This window comes from Callithrix jacchus, chromosome X, assembly GCF_049354715.1.
Source record: "Callithrix jacchus isolate 240 chromosome X, calJac240_pri, whole genome shotgun sequence".
Classification (NCBI taxonomy): Eukaryota; Metazoa; Chordata; class Mammalia; order Primates; family Cebidae; genus Callithrix; species Callithrix jacchus.
In genome coordinates this window covers 125,570,084-125,597,856 of record NC_133524.1, presented here as the reverse complement: position 1 = coordinate 125,597,856, position 27,773 = coordinate 125,570,084, and the positions used below count along the sequence as shown (strand labels likewise).

The 27,773-nt window shown below is 47.0% G+C and overlaps 1 protein-coding gene across 2 annotated transcripts; it reads right to left on the bottom strand.

The window, feature by feature from the left end:
• Positions 1-4,373: 4,373 nt before the first annotated feature.
• UTP14A (UTP14A small subunit processome component) lies at positions 4,374-27,743 on the bottom strand. 2 transcript variants are annotated; one of them, XM_035288252.3, is made up of 16 exons: positions 27,672-27,743; positions 26,233-26,308; positions 25,637-25,708; positions 25,026-25,096; positions 24,426-24,490; positions 22,470-22,612; positions 21,706-21,861; positions 14,883-15,002; positions 14,688-14,782; positions 13,393-13,516; positions 13,223-13,300; positions 12,392-12,785; positions 8,772-9,163; positions 7,856-8,049; positions 7,628-7,727; positions 4,374-4,789 (listed from the first exon to the last, which is right to left on the bottom strand). In XM_035288252.3, the coding sequence occupies exons 3-16, from the start codon at positions 25,667-25,669 to the stop codon at positions 4,517-4,519; spliced, it is 2,238 nt and encodes a 745-aa protein (XP_035144143.2). In that variant the 5' UTR covers positions 25,670-25,708; positions 26,233-26,308; positions 27,672-27,743; the 3' UTR covers positions 4,374-4,516. The 2 variants fall into 2 exon arrangements, with proteins under 2 accessions (XP_035144143.2, XP_002763308.2); XM_002763262.7 differs by lacking the exon at positions 25,637-25,708.
• Between the last annotated feature and the right edge of the window lie 30 nt (positions 27,744-27,773).

The window sequence follows — 27,773 nt, the reverse complement described above, 5'->3', positions numbered from 1 at the left end:
AGCGAGTTGGCATCACATTGGGGATGAGCTAAGACAGCTCCTTAGTTTCTTCCTCACTCAGACTTAGCTCTGGAACTGGCAGTTCTGGGGATCAAGAGGTAGGCAACTGCCTCCTGCATAATTAGTTACGTCAGTCTCAAAAAGCATTGATGGCCCATCCCTCTGGGCATCATGCTGTGCCTGGCACGAGCTAGTAATCTCCAGCCGGTTCCGGCCCTCCCGAGTTTACAACCTTAAGTCACACAATAATGACACAGATCCCAAAGGCGAGCAGTCAACAAATACATCCACTTGTCTGCCAATCACAAGGGATCCATTGAGTGAGCCACTGCGACAAACAGGGCCCCCTTCAAAGAGCTTCCAGTCTGGTGGGTAAATAGGTAAGACTGAGTGAGGGCTTGGGAGAAGAGATTTGGGCGAGGAAACACAGGCCACTTGGGCATTATGGAACGGACTTTTTATTGCCCCCCCCTTTTTTTTTTGAGGCAGTCTCACTCTGCCACCCAGGGTGGAGTGCACTCAGCTCACTGCAACCTCCGCCTGCTGGGTTCAGGTGATTCTCCTGCCTCGGCCTCCAGAGTAGCTGGGGCTGCTGGCGCTCGCCACCACTCCCGGCTAATTTTTGCATTTTTAGTAGAGATGGGGTTTCGCCATGTTGGTCAGGGTGGTCTCGAACTCCTGACCTCAGGTGATCCGCACACCTCGGCCTCCCATAGTGCTAGGATTGCCGGCGTGAGCCACTGCGCCCGGCCCGAAAGGACTTTTTAAAAGTGTCTATTGGCATGTGGCTCTGTGGCTGGATTTTCTGTCGACTTGAGCCAGGTCCCTCACTCTGGGTCCGGTGGTGTCTATACAAAAGGCTCTGCGATGCGTGGTGGGGAGAACCCCGGGCGGAGAGGCGGGGGTCCGTGGTGCTTGGCGTGGGCTCACCCTCTCTCCCTGGGTGGCCAGGACGTATCACTAGATCTCGCCTCTCCGGGCCTGACGGTTGGCAGTTAGGGTCCCTCGCGGCTCGGGCATTTTCTGGACAGTCCCCCGCCCTCCTCCCGCCAGCCTCGAGTCTCAGCTGCGCGTCGCGCGTCGGTGGCACAGGTTTGGGGCGGGAGCCGGGAGGAGGCTCTGGGTCAAGTCTTCCCCGGAGGAAAGGTCGCCGCGACTCCCCGGGGCGCGCCGGCCTGGCCTGGGCTGCTGAAGGAACCTCGGCCGGCCTGTCCTCTAAACATTTCCGACGGGCGCTTGCGCTCCGGGAGGCTTCCGAGGGCCCGGCTGAGCTGGGGAGACCCAGCCCGGCCCGGGTTCGCGCTCCCAGGCCGCACGCCCGCCCATCCGCGAGGTGCCGGCGGCCGGCCACTGGGCGCCGAGGCTCCCCGAGGGCGGGCTGCGGGGTGCGGGCTGCGCCGGGCCGGGCCGAGGCAGGGCCTGGGCGGGCGAGCGAGCGAGCGAGCGGAGCACGGCGGCGGGAGTGCGTGTGTAGGAAGAGCGCGCGGGAGCGCGAGGTGCCGGCCCGGGAAGGGTGGGTCGGAGAGCGGCGGCGGTGGCCGCGGGAGGAGCGAGCCGGGAACCGGAGGCCAGCCGGGCTGGCGGGCCGGAGCCACGGGGGGGAGGGCGGAGCGCCGAGGGCGGAGACGGGGCCGCGGAAGGGAGGGGGCCGCGGGGCGCGGCCGCGGGGCGGGGCACCGGGACCTGGGGAAGATAAGAGCGTGCTCGGGGGAGCGAGGGCGGGAGCGAGGGAGGGGCGGGGGACTTAGAGACCAAAGAGGAGACAAAAGGACGGGGTAGGTGGGAGGGGCATAGACGAGCGGGGGTTGGGGAGGGGCGCCGGGGGACGCCTCGCGGGGAGGGGTGCGTGTGTGTGCGTGTGTGTGTGTGTACCGCGGGGGGGCACGGTGTGGGAGGGATTTAGAGAGGGACATGATGGGACAACATAAGGGAGCGCAGGGGTACGGAGAAAGGTGGGGCGGGAGTGCTCCACCACGCTGGCCACGAAGGGGAAGGGAGGCCGCGAAGGGGAGGCCGCTGGGAGGACTGGCCACACACAGGGACGGGGATCCTGGGGATGGACAGTCCGCGAGGAAAGGGGCTCAGGGCTTCGGAGGGCTCGGGAGGGGAAGGGGGAGCCGAAACGGGGAAAGGGGGTGCTGTTGAGACCCAAGGGTGGAGGCGGATGGGCGTGTGTGCAGCGCTGAGGGCAGGGATTTAACGCCGCTGTTCGGGATGACCCGAGGACCACGGTGGGGTTGCACAGACGGGACGGGGCTACTGAGGCAGGACAAGTAATGCCCAGGGGAAAGTGGGACCTACAAGGGCTAGAGAAGGGTGGCGGGGGCGGCCTCGGGCTCGGCAGGAAGGCGCCACCACCGCCCTCTGCCCGTCCCCAGCGTGCCCCGCCCCGTCCGGGGGCCCTAAGGGCAGCGGCCTGGGCCGTGGGGGAGCCGAGCCAGGGCGGTACCATTCGGAACAGAGAGGGGGGCTTGGGGGGGGAAGGGAGGAGCCAGGGGTCAGAACCCTGTTGGGGGCGGGGGGGCGCCACACCCTGGGAAAAAGGCTTGGGCACATCCAGAACGGACCAATCAGCGAGCAAGGCCGGGGTGGCGTCAAGGGGCAGCTTCGGCCAATGGGAAGGGAGAACACTTCGGAGGTTCGGAGGAAGAAAAGAAAAAAAAGCCCCACGAAACAACAATCGAATCCGTTTGGGGGCTTGGAAGGGTGGAAGTGGGCGTCGTTTATAGCACGTTCCGGCACCTGCCTCTCCTTTGAATGATGGGGTCGCTTGCATCACTCCTGGGCAGTGGGGAGCAAACGGAGCTCGAGAGGGTCCCGGGAAAGTAGACGGGGATTGGCCATTTACCGGTGACACTTGATTGGGCGCTTCAATTTGGTGGGGTGGGTGGGACGGAGGTAGCAGCTTTGTGCTCAAAAGAGTGCAAGATAATGTTGTGGTCCCTTAAACGAAGGCAGGAGTGGGCATGGTGCCGCATCCCCTACCACTGGCTGCTGACTTGTGTCAACCAGCGAGTGGATCGTGGATAATCTCAAGCCGATGGATAACTTAAGCATGCCCTTTGGGCACTGAACACTGCTGAACATACTCATTTCCCTTCCCTTCCCAGTCCCAGGTTGTTTCTTAAGAGGGTGAGCAATGATAGGGGCCACCAGGGACCGCTGGGAAATTCATAGAAATTTATCTTTGGCTTTTCACTTCTGTTAGTCTAGGGTTCTAGTCTCACATTCAGTCACCAGTTTAATGTTGTAACACCAGATACATCACTGTTCTGAACAGTTTCTTGTATAAAGGTACTGGGACTAGCTACCTTTGAGGTCTAAACATTTTGGAACTGATTTGGAGAGTGCTGTGCTCAGAAGAGAAGGCAGTAACTGTGTGGGGCCGGGGGAGGGGGATTGCAAAAGAAAACTTGTAGTGGTACAGCTTTTGACCCAGGGATTCCAAATGTCTCAAAAGCCCCTGAAACTGTATGTAAAATGTCATACAAGCGTGTGTGTGCACGTTTCTGGAGGCGGTTCATAAACTTCAACATATTTTTAGAGGGGCCTGTGACACAAAAGTGAACCCACTTTGGTTTTAAAATGTTGGGGATGGGACTGAACCTCCAAGGCAGGAGGCAAGGTGCAGTCGTGGTGTCATTTTGAAATCAGAGGTGTTTCCCAAATTCCTTGTTAGGAAGCTCGGCTGCAGGGAATCTTTCCACATATTTCTTGTCATCCAAAGGCAGACCAAGTTCCTCAGAGCTGAGAAGCCCATGTGAACTGTCACATAGCAAAGCAATGCTTAAATAAACTACACTTTCAATGGTGAGGAGTGGGCTCTGAGTTAGGAAGGAAAAGCAATAGAGGTTTACTTCTGAAATCACATCTACCTTTATCTACAAGATAAGGGTAAAACCTCCTGATCTTCTGAGAAAAGAAGGTTATATACATGATATTGTAGACAGCAGCCCGTACAAGCTGGGAAAGCTCACATGTGAAAAAAATGACAGTTGCTAGACTTGTGGGGAAAGAACCCAGCTTCAGCACCATGCTGGTCTTAGGATCAGTCTAGGACAGAATCCAATTGCAGAGTTTGTACATCTTCTTCCTAGGCTCAGAGGTCAAAATATAGAACATTTTATCATAATTAACCCTGTCTCTTCAAGTTGGCAGTAATTACTGGTGGATCATATCTGATGTGATATATTTAAGATCACAGACTACAGTGAATTTTCTCCATTTCGATTTAGGACCAACTACATAATCCTCAGTAAGAAAAAGAGGTGCCCCTGACAAGTACAACTCGAGAAATGCACTATTGGAGCGTCCATAGGTGTGCGGCTTGACGAAATGATTTCACCGGGGGACAACACAACGTATATTCCAGATAGATTTAAAAAGCCTTTATTTTAAAAATGTGGCTCAACTACATGCAAGGTGCTGAGCCAGTTTTGGAATCTGCCTTATAGCAGAGTAAAACTGGACCAAAGGAAGTGGAGTCAGGGTTCCTGGCTATCACTCTTCCAGCAACTCAATCTGCAGAGTTTTTCTTCAGCTGTTTTTTGTGACGCGTGGTGACCCGTTTTGGATTTCTCTGTATGACAGAGATGTCCGACCTTGAGGAAGACCGGTAGCCCACATCCTCTGCTTTTATGGGCTTAATGATATGACCTGGCTTGGTGATGACCTTAGGAGTAGTCAGCTTTTGGAAAGCTCTCTGGGTGTTCCACGTGAATCCTATAGGGGTCTGGATGGTCCTTTCAAATTGCCGATGGTGGGTAAACGGATATGGAAGCACTCGTACCTGGGAAGGAAGGAGAATGCTTTGGTATGAGGCAGGCCTGGGGAGCAGTTGTCTACTGGAATGGCAGCTCTCATCAGGTACTGTTTTGGTACAGGCCATGGTTCAACATGATGACTGCAAGTGAAGACACTGAGAGATCAAGGCATCCCAGTGCTCCCATCTGCCCTTAGGAGTCCAATCTGCTTGATGACACTGGGATTGGGGGGGGTGGGGGACTAAGTTGGCTCTGGATCCCCTATTCAACAATTTAGGGTCTGAAAAACCACCGAGACACTGACCCTGTCTTTTTGGTTTTTTTTTTCTGTGACAGAGTCTCGCTCTGTTGCCCAGGCTGGAGTGTAGTGGCGTGATCTCCACTCACTGCAGCCTCCACCTCCCGAGTAGCTGGAATTACAAGTGACACTGTCCCTGTCTAGCTGTAGGCGCTCCGGGGCTGTTGTCCCATAGTGAGTTTTCCTATATAACACTGTGACTGCAAGAACTTACACCTTTGTGTATCCCTATGGATTTCATGTCTTTTCTACCCTCTTTATGCTCTCAGTCTCCTCCTTCCCTCTCTTAGGATTGATGTTTTAAGGAACCGGAATCCTGAACTCTACCAGGCTGTTATACTTAGCTTCATCTTCTTTTGGCATCACAGAATTGTAGAGCTGGAAGGCCCTAGATATTGGCAATGGTCATCCCCCTTGGCCTGAAGATTAGGCTTAGAGCGGGGAAGTGATGGACCTAAGTAAATGAGGAGCAGCATTGGAGAACAGAACCCACAGCTCCTGTTTCCTTGCCTGGTACTCCTCCACCACATTACTACCTTCAGATATTTTAATAATCTTTCAGGCAGGTGTGGCGGCTCATGCCTATAATGCCAGCACTTTGGGAGGCCGAGGCAGGCAGATCACGAGGTCAAGAGATTGAGACCATCCTGGCCAACATGGTGAAACCCTGTCTCTACTAAAAATACAAAAATTTAGCTGGATGTGGTGGTGGGTGCCTGCCAGCTTCTCGGGAGGCTGAGGCAGGAGAATTGCTTGAATCTGGGAGGTGGAGGTTGCAGTGAGCTGAGATCATGCCACTGCATTCCAGCCTGCTGATAGAGCCAGACTCCATCTTAAGAAAAAAAAAAAATCTTTCAACACTTCCCCAGTGGTGAAAGGAGGAAAAACAGATAAGCAGAAAATGGGGATGTAAAATCAGTAGTCTTTGGCAAGGTGCAGTGGCTCAACACCTGTAATCCCAGTACCTTGGGAGGCAAAGGCAGGCGGATCACTTGAGGTCAGGAGTTCAAGACCAGCCTGGCCAACATGGTGAAACCCTGTCTCTACCAACAATACAAAAATTAGCCGGGTATGGTGGTGCATGCCTGTAATTCCAGCTACTCAGGAGGCTGAGGCATGAGAATTGCTTGAACCTGGGTGGCAGAGGTTGCAGTGAGCTGGGATTGTGCCACTACACTGCAGCCTAGGTGACAGAGTGAGACTCCATCTGAAAAAACAAACAAAAAAAAAACCAAATCAGTAGTCTTTGGAAATATTTAGTGGAATACTCAAGAGAGTGGTGTGTGCCTGTAATCCCAGCTACTCAGGAGGCTGAGGCAGGAGAATTGCCTGAACCCAGGAGGTGGAGGTTGCGGTGAGCCGAGATCGCGCCATTGCACTCCAGCCTGGGTAACAACAGTGAAACTCCGTCTCAAAAAAAAAAAAAAAAAAGAGAACTAAGTACTCTCTTACTTGTACTTACATGGTCCTGGTAGTGGCGAAGGAAACAGATTTTCTTTAAGTTAAGGGAATGTCTTATTTGGGTTGATGGCTACATCTGTGCTTGTCAACCAGGGCAATAGAAAGAGAACACCTGGACCAAGCATTCAGTCTCAAAAGATCCCCCTAGGCACCTTGAAGCACTTTATTCTACTGCATGTTGGAACCTGCAGCAACTTATTAAAAAGATGAAAATCAGGGGAGATTCCTGGAAAACTATTTGTCAGTTTGCCATGACTGTATTAAAAAACAAACAGATAAGACCCCTGGAAGGAAATGGTGGTCTTTATTGAGCGCCATACTCTGCCCATCACCTGGAATCCTGGCCCACTGAAGCACCCTTGCCCCCTTCCCTTATCCCGTAACTGCCTATTTTCTAGTTATAGATCCTTAATTGGGACTACAGTGGTTACAATCCAGTTTTTGCAGCGATTGGTTCACAAAATAAGATCAAATAGAATGTTATTGAAATGTACATCTTCTTACCTCTGTTCTGTACCCATTAGTTCTTTATTTCTTCAGGGGGAAAAATGTAACTCATTTCAATATACTGGCTGGGGACAGATCTCAGAATTGAAAGGAACATAAAGATCATCTAGTCCAACCTCATTCTTGAGTCCCCTTTACTCATACTCATGTTCCCAGAGCAGCCTTGCATTCTTTCTCCTTTAACTTCTACTTTATGTGACTTCATACAATAACCTTCAATATACTCGAACACTGTAATCACATTCAACTTTTCTTTTCTCTTGTAAACATCTCTAGCTCATTATCATGTGACACAACTTACAATCTTCTCATTCTCCTGAACAAGTACCGGTTTGTCTTCATTTTTCTTAAGATACAGCTCAAACCTCATAGCCTCTGTTTGAGAATTACCTTGACTCTAAACTTTTTTACTGGCCAGTAATTAAAACAGCGTAGTCTATCTGAAATGGTACATCTAATAGCCATTCAGTGAAAACAAGAGAGTTGATTCTGTGGTCAAGATTACACGTTTCTCTTGACCACGATCACTAGTATATTCTTTTCAAGCAAGAGAGCCAGGCAGTAACGAGCAGGCAGCTAAAGAGCTCTAAGCTCTCACCTGATGAGCCGCTGCGTGGATGTTGCGCTTCTCATTGATAATCACATTTGGCAAATTCTTATCTTTTCTTGGAGGACCCTCAGGGGCTTTAATGAGAAATCTGGAAGGCAAATCATAGGACATCTGACTAGGAGCATTAAGGACTTAGTCAGAAGGGCCGGGAGGACACTGAAGGGCGAGGGGGGAGAACCTGGTGCCCTTTTGACAGGCTTTCCTCCGTGTTCTTACCGGCGTCTTTTCTTGGCACTGGGCTTTAGGCCCACACCACCCCACTCGCCCCAGCCAGGTAGTGTCAGGTCCACGTCCTTTGGCTTACTGGCCTCCGCAGCTTCCCTCTTCTCTTTCAAGAAATCTCTGATGACATCATCCCCAGCGAAAGCTTCTTTTATCATCTGCCTTTGGTTTCTCTCCACTTCATCTTCCTGGGAAGAAACAAGAGAGAGCTACAGCTTGGCTGATGAGCAGGGGTTCATGGCTAGAACGCTTGAATTTTAGCGCCCCCTAGGGGGAAGTGCTGAACAATGATGATCTTGCGATACAAACCAATCGTGGGTAATCATGCTCCAATTTTTTTCTCTCTAGGGTAAATATCCCTAGCTCATTATCATATGACACAATTTTAAACTTTTCAGTAAGGAAGCTGCAGGGTGGAGGAAGGAATGGCCTGTGTTAGCAGTAGGAGCTCTAAGTGGCTAGACTGTGGGCTTCCTCTAGCTTATATCCCTGAAAAGACATGTACCAGGATGCCTCCCTTTAAGTTTCAAATTAACTGGGGAGTCTTAGACCATGTGAGATCCCACTGAGTACAACTTTGGCAACAGCTCACGACTCACCTTCGAGTTGTCCTGCCTGGGATCTGGTCAGAGCTCTGAGTTACTCCCTCTTTCCTCTGAGAGCAGTTTTAGAGTTACCCCAGAGAAGTTTTGGTGAATCAGGATTTAGGAAATGGGGTCTTGGCAGCACCCACATATCTGCAGCTATTAAAACATCACTGGGACTAGCCTGACCCTACACTATGCTGGACTTCTCAACTACTGAAATGTGCCCCCACCAAAACAAAGCTTCATTACTCCTTGTGCAAGAAGGACACTTTCTGAACCAGCTCTGTTCCCCCACAATGGCCCATGACCCTGGCTCTGCTCACCAGCATCTCTATTGTGGGAACTGCCAAAGACTTCACGGAGAGAGACTGTGTGGTTAGGAGGTTCTGGAGGTCAATCATTTCCTCCTCCTTTTTCTTCTCCTGAGGGGCATCAGGGTGATTATTTGGGATCTTCTCTGACCAATGCCCTTCTAACACAGGTCTGGAAAGCTCCTTATTTTGAAAACATTCTTCTTTTTCTAGCTCTTCCAGCGTCTGTACTCTTTCTGGCCTCTGTAGCAACAGGGGCTCCTCTTCTTCTGGGGCAGGTTCCTCTCTCTGGACCTGGGGAACAGTCCCCTCTGAACTTGCTTTTTGCTTTCTGGACTGATGGTTTTCCTTCAATTTCTGAGACAGTGCCCTCAATTCAGACAGCACCTCCTGGCTGCTAGAATCTGGGGGAAAAAGAATGAAAGCTGTCAGAAAAGGAGGTTTGTATGTTGCCTGGTCAGTAAGCATTTGTTGAACACCCAGTGAGTGCTAGGTACCACATAATGCATTCTAACAAGAACAGATGGGGAAAAGAAGATTCTGCATATTGGATCTCCTAGAGAGTACACTAATTATAGCAGGCAATGGAGTTTGGTTAATTAAAAGTAGCATGTGAAATGTCGGATATGGTGTGTCACACCTGTAATCCCAGCACTCTGGGAAGCGGAGTGGGGAGAATTGCTTGAGCCCAGGAGTTCGAGACCAGCCTAAGCAACACAGTAAGAAATCATCAACTCATCTCTACCAGTACCCTCCTGCCTCCAAAAAATTTCCAGGCATGGCAGTGTGCATCTGTAGTCCCAGCTACTTGGGAGGCTAAGCTGGAAGGATCACTGGAGCTGGAAGGTCAAGGCTGTAGGGAGCTGTGATGGTGTCGCTGGATACTAGGCTGGGCCACAGGGCAAGTCATGTCTCAAAGAGAAAAAAAACGAAAAACAAAAAAACTCAAAAATACCAGTAGCATGTTGGAAAGAAGATATCCTAGGCCCTATCCCCAGTTTTGCCAATGACTCACTGTATGACTGAGACTGTGGCTTAAGTTCCCTGTGCAGTAAGCCCTGCTTGGGAAGACTGCCCTTAGTTTCAAATTTTAAAAAAGGAAGCCACCTTAACAGGTGGCTTCCAAATGTAATTTCATCGTAATATATGCTTTACTGCTTGTAAAAACCTTATCCAGGATTTTATCTTGACTCAAGAATTTCTACTTCATATCTTAAAGCAGTATTTCATAATCTGCTGTGGCTGAGTCAAGGGGTGAAGCAGCTTCTTTATCTAGTGGATGTAGCTCACACTTCTACTGTCAGCATCTAAGCAAATAACACTAGTCTCAGGAGTCTGGAGGGGCTGCCTGGGTGCAGTGGCTCACACCTGTAATCAAAGCACTGTGGGAGGCCGAGGTGGATGAATCACTTGAGGCCAGGAGTTTGAGACCAGCCTGACCAACATGGCGAAATCCTGTCTCTACTAAAAATACAAAAATTAGCTGGGCACGGTGGTGCATGCCTGTAATCCCAGCTACTTGGGGGGTTGAGGCAGAAGGACTGCTTGAACCTGGGAGGCAGAGCTTGCAGTGAGCAGAGGCTACACCACTGTACTCCAGCCTGGCTGACAGAGACCTGTTTCCCCAAAAAAAAAAAAAAAAAGAGTCTGGAGGGAAGCATGGCAGTGTCATGCTTCTAAACTGTCCTTTGCATTGACTCAGTTTGCCCCATTCCCAAGTTGATCCTGCTCTCTAGCTTTGCCATGAAGCCATTGTAGCTCCTTAGATCTGGCCTTTGGACACAGGCATGTTTATTTCTGAAGAATCAAGTTTCCTTGTTCATTTTCATTGGAGTCCATGACTTTCCAGTATTGTAGGACAATCTTGGAAGGTTTGAGAAAATTCAATTTACTTACTGTCCAAGGAAATCCAAATCTACCTTTTCTTTTCTTTTTTTTTTTGAGATGGAGTCTTGCTCTGTCGCCCAGGCTGGAGTGCAGTGGCTCGATCTCAGCTCACTGCAACCTCTGCTTCCTGGGTTTAAGTGATTCTCCTATCTCAGCCTCCCAAATGGCTGGGACTAGGCACGTGCCACCACACCTGGCTTTTTGTATTTTTAGTAGAGATGGGGTTTCACTATGTTAGCCAGGATGGTCTCGATCTCCTAATCTTGTGATCCGCCTGCCTTGAACTCCTAAAGTGCTGGGATTATAGGTGTGAGCCACCGCGCCCAGCCCAAATCTATCTTTCATACTTTCATTTCACAGTGAACTGCTCTGCACATTTAGCTAGATGGCCAGTTGTTGAGGGGGCTCATGAGGAAGCCACTAGGGTCCTGTGGTCATATAGAGACACCCCCACAATCTCAGCCTGCTGTGCTGCTTTCCAAAATTCCCTCAGAAGTGTCTACTTGCAACTATTAATTCCAGAAATATCCAGCCAAAACCATTAAGTAAAGGTCCCTACAATACATTCTAAATGATAGCTCTTTTAAAATAAATTTTTATATGTGGAAACTTGAAAAAAAAAAAAAAGGAGAAAAAAAAGGAGGCTGGGTGCAGTGGCTCACACTTGTAATCCTCACACTTTGGGAGGCTGAGGTGACAGAATAGCTTGAGGCCAGGAGTTCAAGACCAGCCTCGGCAACAGAGCAAAATCTGTCTCTACAAAAACTTAGCTCAGCATGGTGGCACAGGCATGTAGTCCCAGCTAGCTGGGAGGCTGAGCCAAGAGGATTGCTTGAGACTGGGAGGTCTTAGGCTGCAGTAAGGTATGATTGCATCACCATACTCCAGCCTGGGTGACAGAGCAAAACCCCGTCTCTTAAACAAAAAAAGTAGAAAAGATAATTTTTTGCCATTGAAAACCAGATTTTTGCCATCATCTAAATGCATTCCTATGTGGAACTGAACCAGACCTGGTAATTTGTCCAGATAGCCAAATGATTTCTCAATGTAGGTGGTTTCCTAGGCAGGCTTTTTAGTGTCCTGGTTTATTGCCAGAATGGGAACTCTCTGACCAATCTCTCGGTTGCTAACACTGTTAATAAGATCTCTTCAAGATAACACGTAGAAAATACAACGTACAAATAAAGCCTGAGCATGGAGTCACAATTCTAATTTGCCATGTAGCCCCGTGGAGTCAATCATTCTGTAAAGTCTTACTCCATATAGACACACATAAACTAGCATCAAGAAGTGCTAAAAATGCTACTCCTACTTAACTAACAAACTCCAGCAATTAGAATGTTTCAGTGTCTCAAAATCTACCTACCTGTTAGTATAGGTGTGAACAGACGTTCAGATTCGCCATTCTACCATACATACTTCCCCCTGGTGTGTGGGTACCAGGAACACTAACTCATACCCTGCCTTCGAGGATGGTTTAGTTATTATGACTTTCTAAAGGCTGTAAGCCCCCAAGAACAGAAAACTTGCCTGAACACATTGCATGGCCATGCAGATGACTGCTTATTAAATGCCTTTGAGAAAAATAGTTATGAATCTAATTCTTCTCAGGGATCCAGTGCACGCACTCTTGCAAGTCCCCAGAGCCTAATCACTATGCAGTGTGTGTGGGGGTGGACATTATTTTCTCCCATAGTCTGTCCATAGCACTAGGAAGTTCGCCTTTCCATTTGATCACAGCTCACCTTTTGTTTCTTGACTGCCTGCTGGCTCAGCATCTTGGTTGAGCTCAGATCTTTTTCTAAGTGATCGCCTTTCCTCAAATTCTCTCAACAAAGTGTCGTCTTCTGCCTCTGGTCTTTCTTCTCCCTCACTTTCAGAAACTTCGTGAGCCACAGGCTCTGGCAGCTGCTCAGGGTCCTCCTCAGCTGCAGCCTCTTTAGTGTCACTGGTGCAGCTCCTGAGCATCCAGGGATTCGGTCCATTCACATTCATCTGCACTTCATTCACTGCATCAGGGACAAGGAGTTCTTCCACTTCTTCTGCGCCTCCCTCCTCTTCCTCACTCTCAGAGGCTACCTGGAGTTTCTGTGTCAGTTCTTTGTTCTTGGCCAACTGTTCTTGCATAGCTTGGCGAGCCTGGAGGAAAGTCACAGCATGAGAGCCTTGTCATTAATGACCACAATAACACCTTTCCCGGTCCATTTCATAAAGCTGCTCCCTCTCAATTTGACTTGATATTTCTTACTGGTACCCACTGTTTAAACTGCACATACGACGCTGTGTTAATAGCTATGGCATAAAATGGAAGGCAAATTCTTTGTCCTCAAGGAATCAACAGGTGAAATAAGATTTTAAAAACTTCCTCTACCCTATTGGACTTGCCTTCAATGCTGGTTCCCTTTCATCTCTCCTTGTCTACCTTGTTCCTGGTCATTTTCCTTTCTGACTTAGAGATTTCTCTGATGTCTTTTTTAGATTCCTGGTTTTCCATCCATCCTCACGGCTCTTTTCCAACTCTGCTTCTGCTAGCATCCTCCAATTCCAGATCTGCTCTCACCCCAAGGGTCTCTTACCTCCAGGTCATATTTGGCCATAATTGCCTTTGATTTGGCCCATTTCCCACTGTTTTGGTGCTTAAGGCTCATTCTTTCCTAGAAAGAAAGAAGAGTGAGATTTCGACCTTTGGTGCCTTCCAAGGAAAGCTGGTTGAAAGGGATGGGGGTGGGGCAAGAGGCAGTCTCACCATCATTCTGGCCTTTTCAATTTTTTCCAGTTCTTCCAATGCTGCAGCTGGATTAGCCTTCCGCAGCTGCTCAAACTCTTTTAGGGCTTTCTTAGCCTTTCCTTTCTTCACGAGTTTGTGATACCTGTAAGGTAAGAGGGTAGGAGGGAAGAGTTTAGCGATTTTGCTGAAGCAGTGATGTCGTAGGCACAAGTACCCATGTCACCCGATGGGTTTCCCAGGGCAGGGGGCTGCAATGGGCATCACAGAGCTAGTTGGCTGTAGAGAGTCAGCTTGGGACCTGAGAGGACTGGCAAGACTCTTGGTACCCACAGTCCTCAGGTAGACCTCTGCAGCCCAGTCTGCCTCTATAGCTCAAGGGAGGAGTAGAACAAGTTTCATTTTTTCTTTGTTTAGACAGTGTCTCACTCTGTCACCCAGGCCGGAGTGCAGTGACGTGATCTTGGCTCACTGCAACCTCCACCTCCTGGGTTCAAGTGATCCTCCTGCCTCAGCCTCCCAAGTAGCTGGGACTACAGGTGCACATCACCACACCTGGCTAATTTTTGTATTTTTTGTAGAGATGGGGTTTTGCAATTTTTTTTTTCCTTTTCTTCTTTTTTTTTTTTTTGAGATGGAGCTTTACTCTTGACACCCAGGCTGGAGTGCGATGGTGTGATTTTGGCTCACTGCAACCTCCACCTCCCGAGTTCAAGCAATTCTCCTGCCTTAGCCTCCCAAGTAGCTGGGATTACAGGCACCTGCCACAATGCCCAGCTAATTTCTGTAATTTTAGTAGAGATGGGGTTTTGCCATGTTGGCCAGGCTGGTCTTGAATTCCTTACCTCAAGTGATCCACCCACTTCGGCCTCCCAAATTGTTAGGATTACAGGCGTGAGCCACCATGCCTGGCCGGTTTTGCCATGTTGTCCAGGCTGGTCTTGCACTCCTGAGCTCAAGTGATCCATCCACCTCAGCCTCCCAAAGTGCTAGGATTACAAGCATGAAACACCACACCCAGCCGAACGAGTTTCAGTTTCAAAGAGGCAAAAAGGCAGGAAGGAAGCCCTATTGGCCTCAACAGGTCTGGAATTCATTCTGCAGAACCACTCTGGTGCCTTGGAAGGGAGAGAAAGTAACTGAATACTCCTCCTTTTGGCAAAACTGTAGGAGGCTGTTTTGCGGGGAAAAAAGAGGCTAGTCACTCCTGTTTGGGACCTCATCTACATGACTCTAGCTGCCGCATCAAAGGTTCTCTCCAAAGAATTCATGACGAGCCACATGACTTTCTTCTGTGGAACCCAAGTCCTCCTTACTTTTTACTTTTAATTTTCTTCTCTCTTCGAGCCTTGGCCTCATAGTAGGACTGCAGAGCCCGGGCCCTCTGAAGCTCTGCTCGGCGCATCTTTGCCTACAACAAATGACATTGACAGTGAGACTAGGGCTAGAGGACAAATGCTAGGAGAGGCGTGACATGCCTGGGTATGTTCAAGGGCGTATGACACACTTACCTCTTCCAGGCTCATGGCGTGGAGAGAGGCCTTTTCCACGGGAGTCAGTAAAGGGTCTGTCACTGGCTGCTTGTTCTTATGGAGGAGGTTGAAAATTTCTTGCTCCAGGGGAGTTCTTGCCTTAAAGTAACAAAACGTCTTAAGCCTTGCTCTTATAGCTTTCTGTCTTTACATTCCTATGATTCTCTAACTTATGGCACTATAATTGGAATCATAAGTGGATAGGATTGGCTGTTACAGCAAGAAAAGGAGGTTCCAGTCTTCCTGTCAGCAGTGTAAATAAAGCCTTATTTGATTCTTCTTTTTTTTTGGAGATAGAGTTTTGCTTTTTGCCCAGGCTGGAGTGAAATGGTGTAATCTCGGCTCACTACAATCTCCGCCTCCCGGGTTCAAGCAATTATCCTGCCTCAGCCTCCTGAGTAGCTGCGATTACAGGCATGTGCCACCATGGCTGGCTAATTTTGTACTTTTAGTAGAGACGGGGTTTTTCCATGTTGGTCAGGCTGGTCTCGAACTCCTGACTTCAGGTGATCCACTCGCCTTGGCCTCCCAAAGTGCTGGGATTACAGGTGTGAGCCCCTGCACCCAGCCATATTTGATTCTTATATAAGACAATTTTGGCCGGGTGCGGTGGCTCACGCCTGTAATCCCAGCACTTTGGGAGGTCAAGGTGAGCGGATCGCAAGGTCAGGAGACTGAGACCATCCTGGCTAACATGGTGAAACCCTGTTTCTACTAAAAAATACAAAAAAAAAAATTAGCCTGGTGTGGTGATGCACGCCTGTAGTCTCAGCTACTTGGGAGGCTGAGGCAGGAGAATTGCCTGAACCTGGAAGGCGGAGCTTGCAGTGAGCCGAGATTGTGCCACTGTACTCCAGCCTGGGCGACAGAGTGAGACTCTGTCTCAAAAAAAAAAAAAAAAAAAAAAAGACAACTTCAGCAGGGAGACACTGACGCTACTCTCTAGTACTGCTGAGGGGATCACTGTGTTCAGGTTAGCAATGTATGTTGAAGATTTCCATTCTCTTAAGAATCTAGGCAGGTTACCCTAGAGTCCCTGTATTGTTATGTATCATTTGAAGCACATAACTACTACTTTATAGTTGTGAATCTCAAATTTGTATCATAAGCCTTCTTTTAGAATATTTCTAGAGGGAAGAAGAGGTTAGATTTACTTTTTTGAGACAGGGTCTTAGTCTGTCACCCAGGCTAGAGTGCAGTGGCACAATTTCAGCTCACTCTAACCTCTACCTCTGGGGCTCAAGTAATCCTCCTGCCTTAGCCTCTCAAAGTGCTGGGATTACGGGCGTGAACCCACTGTACCCTGTGAGGTTAGATCTTAAGATAAGCAGTATTTGCCACTGATGGTGTACCTAGAAAATAGATCTGCAAATGTCTCAGAGGGGAAGCCCAACTTTTTTTGACCATAGCCAACTGCTATAAACCATACTTATAAGTGTTGTTGGTATGAGTAATTCTGATGAAAGAAAATGAGAAAAAACATGGCATTTTTTGGTACAGTCTTCAAATGTAGTTTGTGGTGCAGTGTGTGGTGCAGTGTGTGTTTTAATTTCTTGAGCACAAAAGGATATTGCTTTTAAAAAAATACAGGCCAGGCGCAGTAGCTCAAGCCTGTAATCCCAGCACTTCGGGACGCCGAGACAGGCATATCACTTGAGTCCATGAGTTCGAGACCAGCCTGGGCAACATGGTGAAACCCTGTCTCTATTTATTATGGTGAAAAAATAAACCTCACATGCATATTATGTATGGTTTTCTTCAATAGCCATATATATCATGGTCAGTCTTAAACTTACAAATATTTGGACAAATGCATAAACGCACATTATCACATGTTACATGATGCTATTGATTTAAACATAAAGTTATTCTATTGAATAGTAAAGGTACGTGTTCTTCCATTTTTAGTATTTGCAGTAGTGATCAATCACAGGCTACAAAGTGATTTATACTACAATGTTGTAATGTCCCTTCAATTCAATTTACAAATATTTATTGATTATAGCTATATTCCAGGCACTTGTGTGGGGTGCTAGGAATACACAATTAAGATAGTTCCTATCCTCATAGGGCTCACAGCCTTTTGGAGCGGAGACACATACAGTACAAACAACATAACATAATGGGTTAAATATCCTTTATGTTACCCTTAAGTAACATACCACTATGTTATTCTATAGGGGTAATCACAGAGGAAATCACCATTAAATATAATTAGGAGGTAGGTTATGCTTGGGGAAGGAAGTGACTTTTTTTTTTTTTTTTTTTTTTTTGGAGATGGAGTATTGCTCTGATGCCCAGGCTGGAGTGCAATGGTGCAATTTTGGCTCACTGCAACCTCTGCCTCCAGGGTTCAGCCAATTCTCCTGCCTCAGCCTCCTGAGTAGCTGGGACTACCCAAGATGTTGGCCAGGCTGGTCTCGAACTCTTGACCTCAGATGATCCGCCTGCCTCAGCCTCCCAAAGTGTTGGGATTACAGGCATGAGCCACCACGCCTGGCCATGGAAGTGACTTTTTGAATTAGGCTTTTAGGCCTAAGTACAATTCTGTCAGGTGGGAAAAAAAAAAATCCAGATGAGCATAAGCAAAAACACAGACACAGGGAAAGGAATAGCATGTAACAGAACAACATGCTGTCCAGCATAGCTAAAATGCTAGGTACTTTTATTTTATTCTGTAAGTGAACAGCCTCAGAAGGATTTTAAGCAGGAGAGCAATGATCAGTTTCGTATTGCAGCAAGAAAATCCTGGTAATTGTGTAGAGGATATATGTAAAGTTCCAAAGGAAAGGTTCGATGCGGGCCTCGATCAGGGCAGTGAAAATGAAACTGAAGAGAAAATAGGGGCCTAAGGTTTATTACAGAGACAGAATTTGCAGGCCTAACCCCCTATAACTGGGGGAGAGGGGGAGAGTGAAGGGGACAAGTAGAAATCAAATGACTGAGATTTCCAACCTAAGTGACTGGGGTAGGGAGCTCTGCTGTTAACTGAGTTGCAGACTGAAGGGGGTGGTATAGGTTTTGGAAGTCTGGGGAAAGGAAATGCGAAGCTTACTTTGGACTGGACTAAGTTATGGGAAACCCAGGTGATCCCTGCCCGTCACATGGAATATGAGACTGGAGCTTCAAAGAAGGGGTTGAGAGTGATGGTCAAAAGTTATAGAATTTACAGAGGAAGAATAAAAAGGACTAAGGAAAGCCAGAGAGAGAGAAAATACCGAGAGTATGACACAGAAGTCAGAGGGGAGAGGTTTTTAGAATGAAACACACCAAAGGTGTCAAATACACTAAAAACTAAGCGGACCTGGGATTTGGCAGTTTGGAGGCCCCTCACTAATGCTTTTTGAGAGAAGTTTTAGTAGGGCAGTGAGGAAGAAGGTGAGAAAGAGGAGGCAGCAGTGGAGACAGACCAGCTCTTCCCCAAACACATTCCTCATCAGATAACAAGATTTGCTTCCCCTGTTAAAAGCTAAAAATTTGATTGAAATTTTAATAAAGTCAGCTTGTATAAAGTTAAATTAGATCCAACAGGTGTCTTCGCCATTCTCTCATAGCCTTTATTTTTATTTTTGACCAGTGTCTTACTCTGTTGCCCAGGCTGGAGTGCAGTGGCGTGATCTTGGCTCACTGCAACCTCCACTTCCTGGGTTCAAGTGATTCTCATGCTTCAGCCTCCCAAGTAATTAGGATTACAGGCATAAGCCACCATGTCTGGCTAATTTCTGTATGTTTTTTAGTAGAGACGGGGTTTCACCATGTCGGCCAGGCTGGTCTTGAACTCCTGACCTCAGGTAATCTGCCTGCCTCGGCCTCCCAAAGTGCTAGATTACAAGTGTGAGCTACCACATATGTTTGGCCTGTTTCGCAGCCTTTAAAATGATAAAGCATATGTGATTCTCTAATCTCCAGGAGGGGCATGCAGCATTTCCTAGCAGTGCTTCCTCTTGTGAGGGAATACTGAGAAACTAAGGTTTCAAGGATAATGCCTTGGGAAATACCAGTGTAGACAGAGAATACTGAGGAGAGAGGCGTGAAAGAAGTTACCTTACAGCATTTCTAGCACTTTGCAGTTTACCAATGCTTTCTCATACATTATCTCATTTCATTCTTTGCAGCTAAACAAAATTTTAGGAAGCTGGACCAAAACTATAGTACAGACTTCTGATTTTTTTTTTTTTTTTTTTTTTTTTGAGACAGAGTTTCATTCTGTTCCCCAAGGCTGGAGTGCAGTGGCACAATCTCGGCTCACTGCAACCTCCGCCTCCTGGATTCAAGGAATTCCCCTGCCTCAGCCTCCTGAGTAGCTGAGACTACAGGCATATGCCACCATGCCCAGCTAATTTATGCGTTTTTGGTAAAGATGAGGTTTCACCATGTTGGCCAGGCTGGTCTTGAACTCCTGACCTCAGGTGATCCACCTGCCTCACCTGAGCCTTGATTTTCAATCTCCAGAAACCCTAATACAGCATATACTAGTTGTTGGTACTTTGCACTCTAAGTTGTAAGGAAAAAGCGAGGTGCAGTACAGTGTGTAGTAGTATATTACCATTCTTTTGATTTAAAAAGGAGGTAAACATGAATATAGAAATAAAACTGTAGGCCGGGCGTGGTAGTTCACACCTGTAATCCCAGCACTTTGGGAGGCTGAGGCAGGCAGATCATGAGGTCAGATCGAGACCATCCTGGCCAACATGGTGAAACTCAGTCTCCACTACAACAAAAAATTAGCCAGGCGTGGTGGCATACACCTGTAATCCCAGCTACTCAAGGAGGCTGAGGCAAGGGACTCAGTTGAACCTGGGAGGCGGAGGTGGCAGTGAGCTGAGATCTTGCCACTGCACTCCAGCCTGGTGTCCGAGCAAGACTCTGTCTCAAAAAAAGAAAAGAAAAGAAAACTCAACAACAACAAACTTATGCACATGGTTACTTCTGAGTGAGTACAGGGGTAGAAATGATCAGATGGGACACACGAGTGGAGTCGAACTTTTCACTACATATCTTCTATGCTTTTTTATTTTTGAATCCTACAAATTGTATTACCCCTGGTTTTTTTTTTTTTTTTGAGACAGAGTTTGGCTCTTGTTACCCAGGCTGGAGTGCAATGGCGAGATCTCGGCTCACGGCAACCTCCGCCTCCTGGGTTCAGGCAATTCTCCTGCCTCAGCCTCCTGAGTAGCTGGGATTATAGGCACGCACCACCGTGCCCAGCTAATTTTTTGCATTTTTAGTAGAGACGGGGTTTCACCATGTTGACCAGGATGGTCTCAATCTCTTGATCTTGAGATCCACCCGCCTTGGCCTCCCAAAGGGCTGGGATTACAGGCTTGAGCCACCGTGCCTGGCCTTACCTCTTACTTTTTTTTCTAGTCTCCCTTCATCCTGCAGCCATACTTTAAACCTGATCTCTCTTTCATGTAGAAAAGGAAGCCTCCTAGAAAGAGAATGGTAGTGACTTCAGCAAAAACATCAGAAACAGCTTATCCGTGTTATAAGCAACTACTCGCTCAATTTCCAGCTATTGTGGCAAGCAATGTTTACTTTCATTAGCTTTAATTAGCTCAATTAGCTCAAATTCCCAACACCTAAGAAACTACCATTTTTGGGTTTTTGGAAAGTAAAGAGGAGAAGCACAAAGAGGGCATCTATTCAAGAATAATCAGCCCATTATAGACTCTATGCCAATGGTGTATTGGAAAAGTAGGCTAGCTGTTCTAAAGCAGTTATTCGGACTAAACATCGAGACTTTGGGGACCAACATAAGATTACCAACTTCTAATCCTGCTAAGAGCATAACTACTGTTCCACTCCCAATCCCATCATTTACTACCATAATTTCTTAGAAGAAAAGATATTTTAACACCATTAAAGTAGAAAGAATAACCTTATAACAAAAAAGAACTGGCAACCTTACACCCACCAAACAAACATACTTACAATTATCCTTTTGGTTCAAACAGAAACTTTGTCAGGGGTCAGTGTTTGGGAAACCCAGCTCTAAAACATCAACCCCTGCCCTGCAGCTCAGTCATAAGTTACCTGCTGAAGTTCTAGTCATTGTCAGCAACACATTATATTTTAATGCAGTATTCCTGTACAAGCAAACTTAGGGTTCTTTTGCTCACATATCCTCACTAAGGTATCGTTAATGCTACCGAGTTCCTGATTTCTCTAGGATTAGAAGGTGGCTATAAATGCTTTTTAAAAACTGGGGTAAAAGAAATTATTATCTTCCTGCTATACTGGCAATCAGATGGTTTAACACAAAAACCTGGGAATAGCCAAGTACTGTATACTACAAGCGAATGACAAGTGACCACAGAGGCTGGGTGCATTGGCTCACGCCTGTAATTCCAGAACTTTTGGGAGACTGAGGTAGGTGGATCACTTGAGACCAGCCTGGCCAACATGGTGAAATCCCATCTCTATAAAAATCCAAAAAAATCAGCTAGGGGTGTTGGCGCATGCTGATAATCCCAGCTACTTGGGAGGCTGAGGCAGAATTGCTTGAACCCAGGAGGTGGAGGCTGCAGTGAGCCGAGATCATGCCACTGCACTAGCCTGGGCGATGGAGCAAGACTCTGTCTCAAAAAAAAAAAAAAAAGTGATCACAGGGCCATTGTGACTAGTTACTGCCTGACTGACAATGATGCTGGGCAACCCCTTCTTTCTAAGCACAAAGCTAAAATGACTTTAGCTGGGGTTTATCTTAACATGTCCACACAAATCAATTGCAGGCTCTGAAATCTCCAACTTACAAAATCTCACCTTTCAGTGAAGTTCAGTTTCATTTTGTTGTACTCACCTTCCAGCTACTGAGCACATGTTCAATGGGAGCAATGACTGGCTCCTCCTTCTCCAGGGGAAAAACCAGCTGCTCTGCCTGTCGGTTCTTCAGGACGATAGGGTCCCATTTGGAGAGGACTTGCGAGGTTTTATTGAATGCTACTTCTCTGTGGATCTGAAGCAGGCAAGGTATATAAAAAGAAGAGCCACGAGATTAAGTATCACACCCAAAGGACTAACAAGAAATTAGGAGGCAATGTTTCTTAGCCCAAGAATCAGGATGCTAGAGGTTACCTCTTGCTTCTCAGGACTGCAGTTTCTCCTAGATGATGATGATGATTATTTTTAGATGGAGTTTCACTTATGTTACCCAGGTTGGAGAGCAATGGTGTGATCTCAGCTTACTGCAACCTCTACCTCCTGATTCAAGCTATTCTCCTGCCTCAGCCTCCCAAGTAGCTGGGATTATAGGCATGTGCCACCACACCCAGCTAATTCTGTATTTTTAGTAGAGAGGGGGTTTCACCATGTTGGCCAGGCTGGTCTCAAACTCCTGACCTCACATGATCTGCCCGCCTTGGCCTCCCAAAGTGCTGGGATTACAGGCATGAGCCACCGTGCCCAGCACTCCTAGATTGTTTTTAATTTTATCCATAGTGGGGAAATCACAACTCTCCCTCCTCCCATTTTTCAGGTCTTTCCCTTCTTTCTCTTATATTAACCCTGTTTTCCCTTGTCAATTCAATTTCTTTCCCTTAATAGACCACCTTCTCTGTAGCTTACCCGTTCAATCTCTTCTTTGTTAAGAGGTAACTCCACAGTCTTCTTTGATTTGACTCTATTCAGTTGCTTTTTCACAGTAGCCAAAGAAGATGAAGTTTTAACAGGCTCAAGCAGATCTGCAAGGACCAGCTTTTCTCCTGATCCTGTAGAAAGGTCAAACTTTCTGGTCAGACCAAGAAGTGAGGCAAGATCTCAATAAAGTGTAGAGAGAAGCCTCCGTAGAAAATGCCAGTAGATGGCAAATGTGCAGAAGCAGGAATAATCCTCTTACTTCAATTCCCTATTTCTAGCCATGCCAACACTATCACTCTTCTGCATTCACCCCAAATGTGTTAGGGGATGGAAGAGAGCAGAAAAATATTTATTCAAAACTCAGTTGCTTTTCTCCTGGGGCTTCCACTCTTGCACCATTGCAATTCATTCTTCACATAACAGCCAAAAATAAAAACAGAAAAAGTGATCCTTTTGGTTTTTTTTTTGAGACAGGGTCTCACTCTGTCACTTAGGCTGGAGAGCAGTGGTGCCATCTCTGCTTCCCAGACTCAGGCAATTCTCCCACTTCAGCTTGCCAAGTAGCTGGCACTGTAGGCGCGTGTCACCACACCTGTGTAATTTTTTGTAGAGATGGGGTTTTGCCATGTTGCCCAGGCCAGTCCCAAACTCCTGGGCTAAAGCAATCTGCCCACCTTGGCCTCCCAAAGTGCTGGGGATTGCAGGGGTGAGCCACTGCGCCTGGACCAAAATGATCTTTTGAAACTATAAACCAGGCCAGACGCAGTGGCTCACACCTGTAATCCCAGCACTTTGGGAGGCTGAGGCGAGTGGATCATGAGGTCAGGAGTTTGAGACCAGCCTGGCCAACATGGTGAAACCCCATCTCTACTAAAAATACAAAAATTAGCCAGGCATGATGGCGGGTGCCTGTAATCCCAGCTACTTGGGAGGCTGAGGCAGAAGAATCTCTTGAACCTGGAAGGTGAAGGCTGCTGTGAGCTGAGATCACGCCACTGTGCTCCAGTCTGGGCAAAAAGAGCAAGACTCCATCAAAAAAAAAAAAAAAAAAAAAAAAAAAAAAAAGAAGAAAATATAATCCACAGCATGTCATGACCCTGCTGAAAATCCTCCAATGACTCCCCATTATACTTTGAATCTCATCTACCTAAAGGACACAGCCCTATGAAATCTAGTACCCATCTGCCTCTCTAACCTCATTTCACCCCCTACCCTCCACCTTTTGTCACAGCGGCCGCTTTCCTACTCTTCAACATACTGTGCATGTTTCTACCATAGAGCCTTTGCACTAGCTGTTCCCTGGCCTGAAATGCTTTCCCCCATCTTTGCATGGCTGACTTTACTTGTCGTTCACATCTCAGCTTCAATTTTGCCTCTTCCGGGGCCTTTCATGACCAGCCCATCTAAAGGAGCCACTTAGTCACGTTACTGCATCATCCTCTCTTATTGTCTCCCTTCATTAGAATGTAAGCCCCATGAGCTCACATCTTATTTGCTGCTGTAGCCTTGGTACTACAACAGTTCCTGATATTGCTACTGACACTGTACTAGGTGAAGGCCCTTGAATAAGTGACGTGACCTCTCTGAGCTCTGGCTGAAGAGAATATTTGGCTGTCTCCTAACTAGAAGCACTGTAAGAGAACTGAAATAAAAATGAAATTGTACAATATGAATTATGACTAAGAGGCGGCTGTCTTCATTCATGTCCCTCTATCCTAGAAGTATCTCATCAAACTCTGTAGGAGACCTTGACCACAGCCTTCTAGGCTTTGAGATGGAAAGAAATTGAAGGGCATCTGACTACCCTTCCTCACCTACTCTCCCAGGTATTTATGGTATGCGTCATTAACCACATCGAAAATAGTTCCTGGGGGGTGAGGTGAACACTTTGCCTTTGAAACCCCACAAGCTTCATGCATGGGTATCTTCCTTTGTTCAACTTACCTTCAGAACTGACATTGAACTCTGATACCTTCAGACTAGCCTCGGACCTCTCAGCCGATTTCCGCCTGAAATTAGGCCAAACAATATAATAGTAATGGATACATTTTATGGGGGTCGGGGGTGAGAGAGACAAACACTTCTGTCTTCAAACAAGGCTTTGGTTTCTTGTATTTCTTCTAGGGTCAGGTTTGGTCATGATGCAGCAAGGAAATCTGTTCCTAACTTGGACTTGGTTGTCTAACTCTCATCCCTTCTATTACAAGGTAAGCATAATGCAAAACATACTGAACTTAGATTCAAACATATCTGAACCTGCAACTTATGAGCCAGGTGACCTTGGGGGTAAGTCAATTTAGTTCTCTAATGCGGTTCAGTAATGTCTGCTCAATGCTTTAAAAGATTTTCATGTGGAATAAGACTTCGAATGCTTACAATAATAGCACTAAGACTAATAATAGCTAACAGTTAATTATATAATGCTTACTATATGCTAGGCACTGGTATTAAGATCTTTACATGAAGCACTCAATAAATATTAGCTGCAAAGAAATCACATGGAATCGGCTAGTTATAACCTGCCCTAACTGGTGGGAACGTTACCTATTCTTTCCATCAAGGGAACTGATTGCTTCCAGAAGCTTCTGATGCTTTCTCTCTCCATCACCGTCCCCCTAAGACACAGCAAAAGAAAAACTATCAGGATGAGCGGGAGGGAAAAGACAACATGGAAACTGAGGCCCACGTAAAATCTCTCGTACTCTTGGTCAGTGGAGAACTGGGGAACTGGAAGAGGTCTGGTGTGCAAACATTTCAGCTCAAACTAAAACGGAGGTAATGTCATGCGTCTGTCCTAACTTTCTTTGGGACAAAAAGGGCTTAGAATGGTGTTTCTGTATAAAATATATAGTATCATCTAACACAGAAACCCTGACATGTAGTGTAAATCATAGCCAGTTACCGAGTTGGCTTTTTTCCTTTGAGACAGAGTCTCACTCTGTCTTGCCCAGGAGGGAGTACAGTGGTTCGATCTCAGCTCACTGCAACCTCCACCTCCTGGGTTCAAGCGATTCTCTTGCCTCAGCCACCGGAATAGCTAGGATTACAGGTGCACACCACCACGCCTGGCTAATTTTTGTATTTTTAGTAAAGATGGGGTTTCACCATGTTGTTCAGGCTGGTCTTGAACTCCTGACCTCCAGTGATCTGCCCACCTTGGCCTCCCAAAGTACTGGGATCACAGGCATGAGCCACTGCGCCTGGCTTCCAAGTTAAGTTGCTTTTTCCTAGGAAGAACACAACCACCAGAAAAAAAGACAAAAAAAACCTCTCCTTGTTATTAATAGATGTGTTGTGTGCCCCCAACCCCAGGAAAAAAAAACACTGGGTGTTTTTTATTTGTCAGGAGAATAAAGAATTGGAATTCCTATAGCATCTGTTGGAGATCCAGCTTAAAATACATATGCATATTTCAGTCAGATAATTAAATAACTCTCTACAGAATTCCAAACTCGGGAAATGGGGAAACATATCATGAGGACCATGTGTGTGTATGTAGTTTTTTTTTTTTTTTTGAAATGGAGTCTTGCTCTGTTACCCAGGCTGGAGTGCAGTGGCACGATCTTGGCTCACTGCAACCTCCACCTCCTGGGCTCAATAGTAGCTGGGATTACAGGCGCATGCCACCATCAACCACGCCTGGCTAATTTAGCACTTAATATTATACAGTATCTTACATTGCCACACCTTTCCTTTCCAGGAATGTGCTCTCTAACCTAATTTTGAAGGCAGTTTAGCAATTGTCACGCACCTCATCTTCACTCTCACTCAAGAGGTAGTCTTTTGGCAAATCCACTAGTTCTTCCTGTTGGCTCAAAGCCAGAAGGCTGTTAAAAGAAGTAACAAAGAAACGTTCATGCAATATACCCATCTAACAAACCTGCATATGTATCCCTTAATTATAACAAAAGTTGAACTTAAATAAAAAGTATCATTTGAAATAATGTCTAATCCATTAAAACAATCTCAGAAACATTGTAACATATAAAGCAGCGTGAAAGCCTTTGGAAACTTGTCATGACATGAAATTTAGACTCTAGTCAGGCATCACCTCCAAGAGTGCATGTAAAAGAACTAATACTTTTCAGTGATAGGTACAACATTTCCTATGACCTATAGGAAGCTGTAAAAATGTCAAACCCTGGAATAATATGGCCAAAGATGCTGTTGCTGGCCCTGGAGGCAAGGCAGTTTCATGATATATATGTATGTTTTGAGATGGAGTCTTGCTCTGTCGCCCAGGCTGGAGTGCAGTGGCATGATCTTGGCTCACTGCAACCTCTGCTTCCCAGGTTCAAGCGATTCTCCTGTCTCAGCCTCCCGAGTAGCTGAGATTACCGGCGCAGGCCGCTTTGCCCGGCTAATTTCTTGTATTTTAGTAGAGACGGGTTTCACCATGTTGTCCAGGCTGGTGTCGAACTCCTGAGCTCAGGCAATCCTCCCACCTCGGCCTCCCAAAGTGCAAGGATTTCAGGCATGAACCACCGTGCCTGGACTCACGATTAATATTTCTAAGCATCCTCCACATGTTTGACTCCTTGATAGGCAGCCTAATCAAAAGTGTCATCTTGATTACTTGTTTCCAGGAATGGAGAAACAGGTCAAAAGCAGCTGAGTAAGCCATTTTCCTTGGGGCTTGCTTAGCAAAGTAGTTGCTTAACTAAGGAGATTGGTACCCACAAACAAATAAAACTTACTGTTAGCTAACAGCATATATTGCTAGTATTTGCAAAGCCAACATTACTAAAGGGACTACAATTAGTTCCAGGGGTGGGGGGCGGGGGCAAGAAACATCACGGGAGCGAAAACGTGGTGGATGACTCCAACCAGCAAAGGTTTCCAAGATTTGAGAAGTTTATAACTCCTGCACTGCCTGCGCAGAGGATTAAATCAGGCCGCGGCAAAGGCAGAAAAAGGGTCACGTGACGAAGAAAGTGAAATAGTAAATGAGCTGGGGAGGCAGAAGCAGCATCAGGACCAATGGGGATGCGGCTATACCGGTGGGGAGCGCAGTAAGTGAATGAAATTAAAAGGGCTTTAAAGGCTGGATCGCGGAAAATAGGAACGAGTGGCCAGTTCTTAAGGGGAACCATTGCCATCTGTTAAAAGGGGGCTCCCATTTCCCAAAAGCTGGGGAACCCGGCCCCCAACGAGTCCCAGACAGAATCCCCCTTCCCGTCTGCCCCTCACCTCTCCGCAAGCCGGTTCGCAGTCATCTCAGCAGCCCTCTTCTCTCACATGGACCAAGAACGGAAGCCGAAGGAAAGCAATTTCCGTGCCGGCCGCAAAGCA

Bases quoted from the DNA above. Each gene is read 5' to 3' on its own strand.
- UTP14A (XM_002763262.7), bottom strand. From the start codon at position 27,697: ATGACTGCGAACCGGCTTGCGGAGAG. The intron at 26,309-27,671 runs GTGAGGGGCAGA...TTCTTTTAACAG, and splicing joins GCGAACCGGCTTGCGGAGAG to CCTTCTGGCTTTGAGCCAAC. The intron at 22,613-24,425 runs GTAAGTTGAACA...ACCTTTCTACAG, and splicing joins GTTCAATGTCAGTTCTGAAG to GATCAGGAGAAAAGCTGGTC.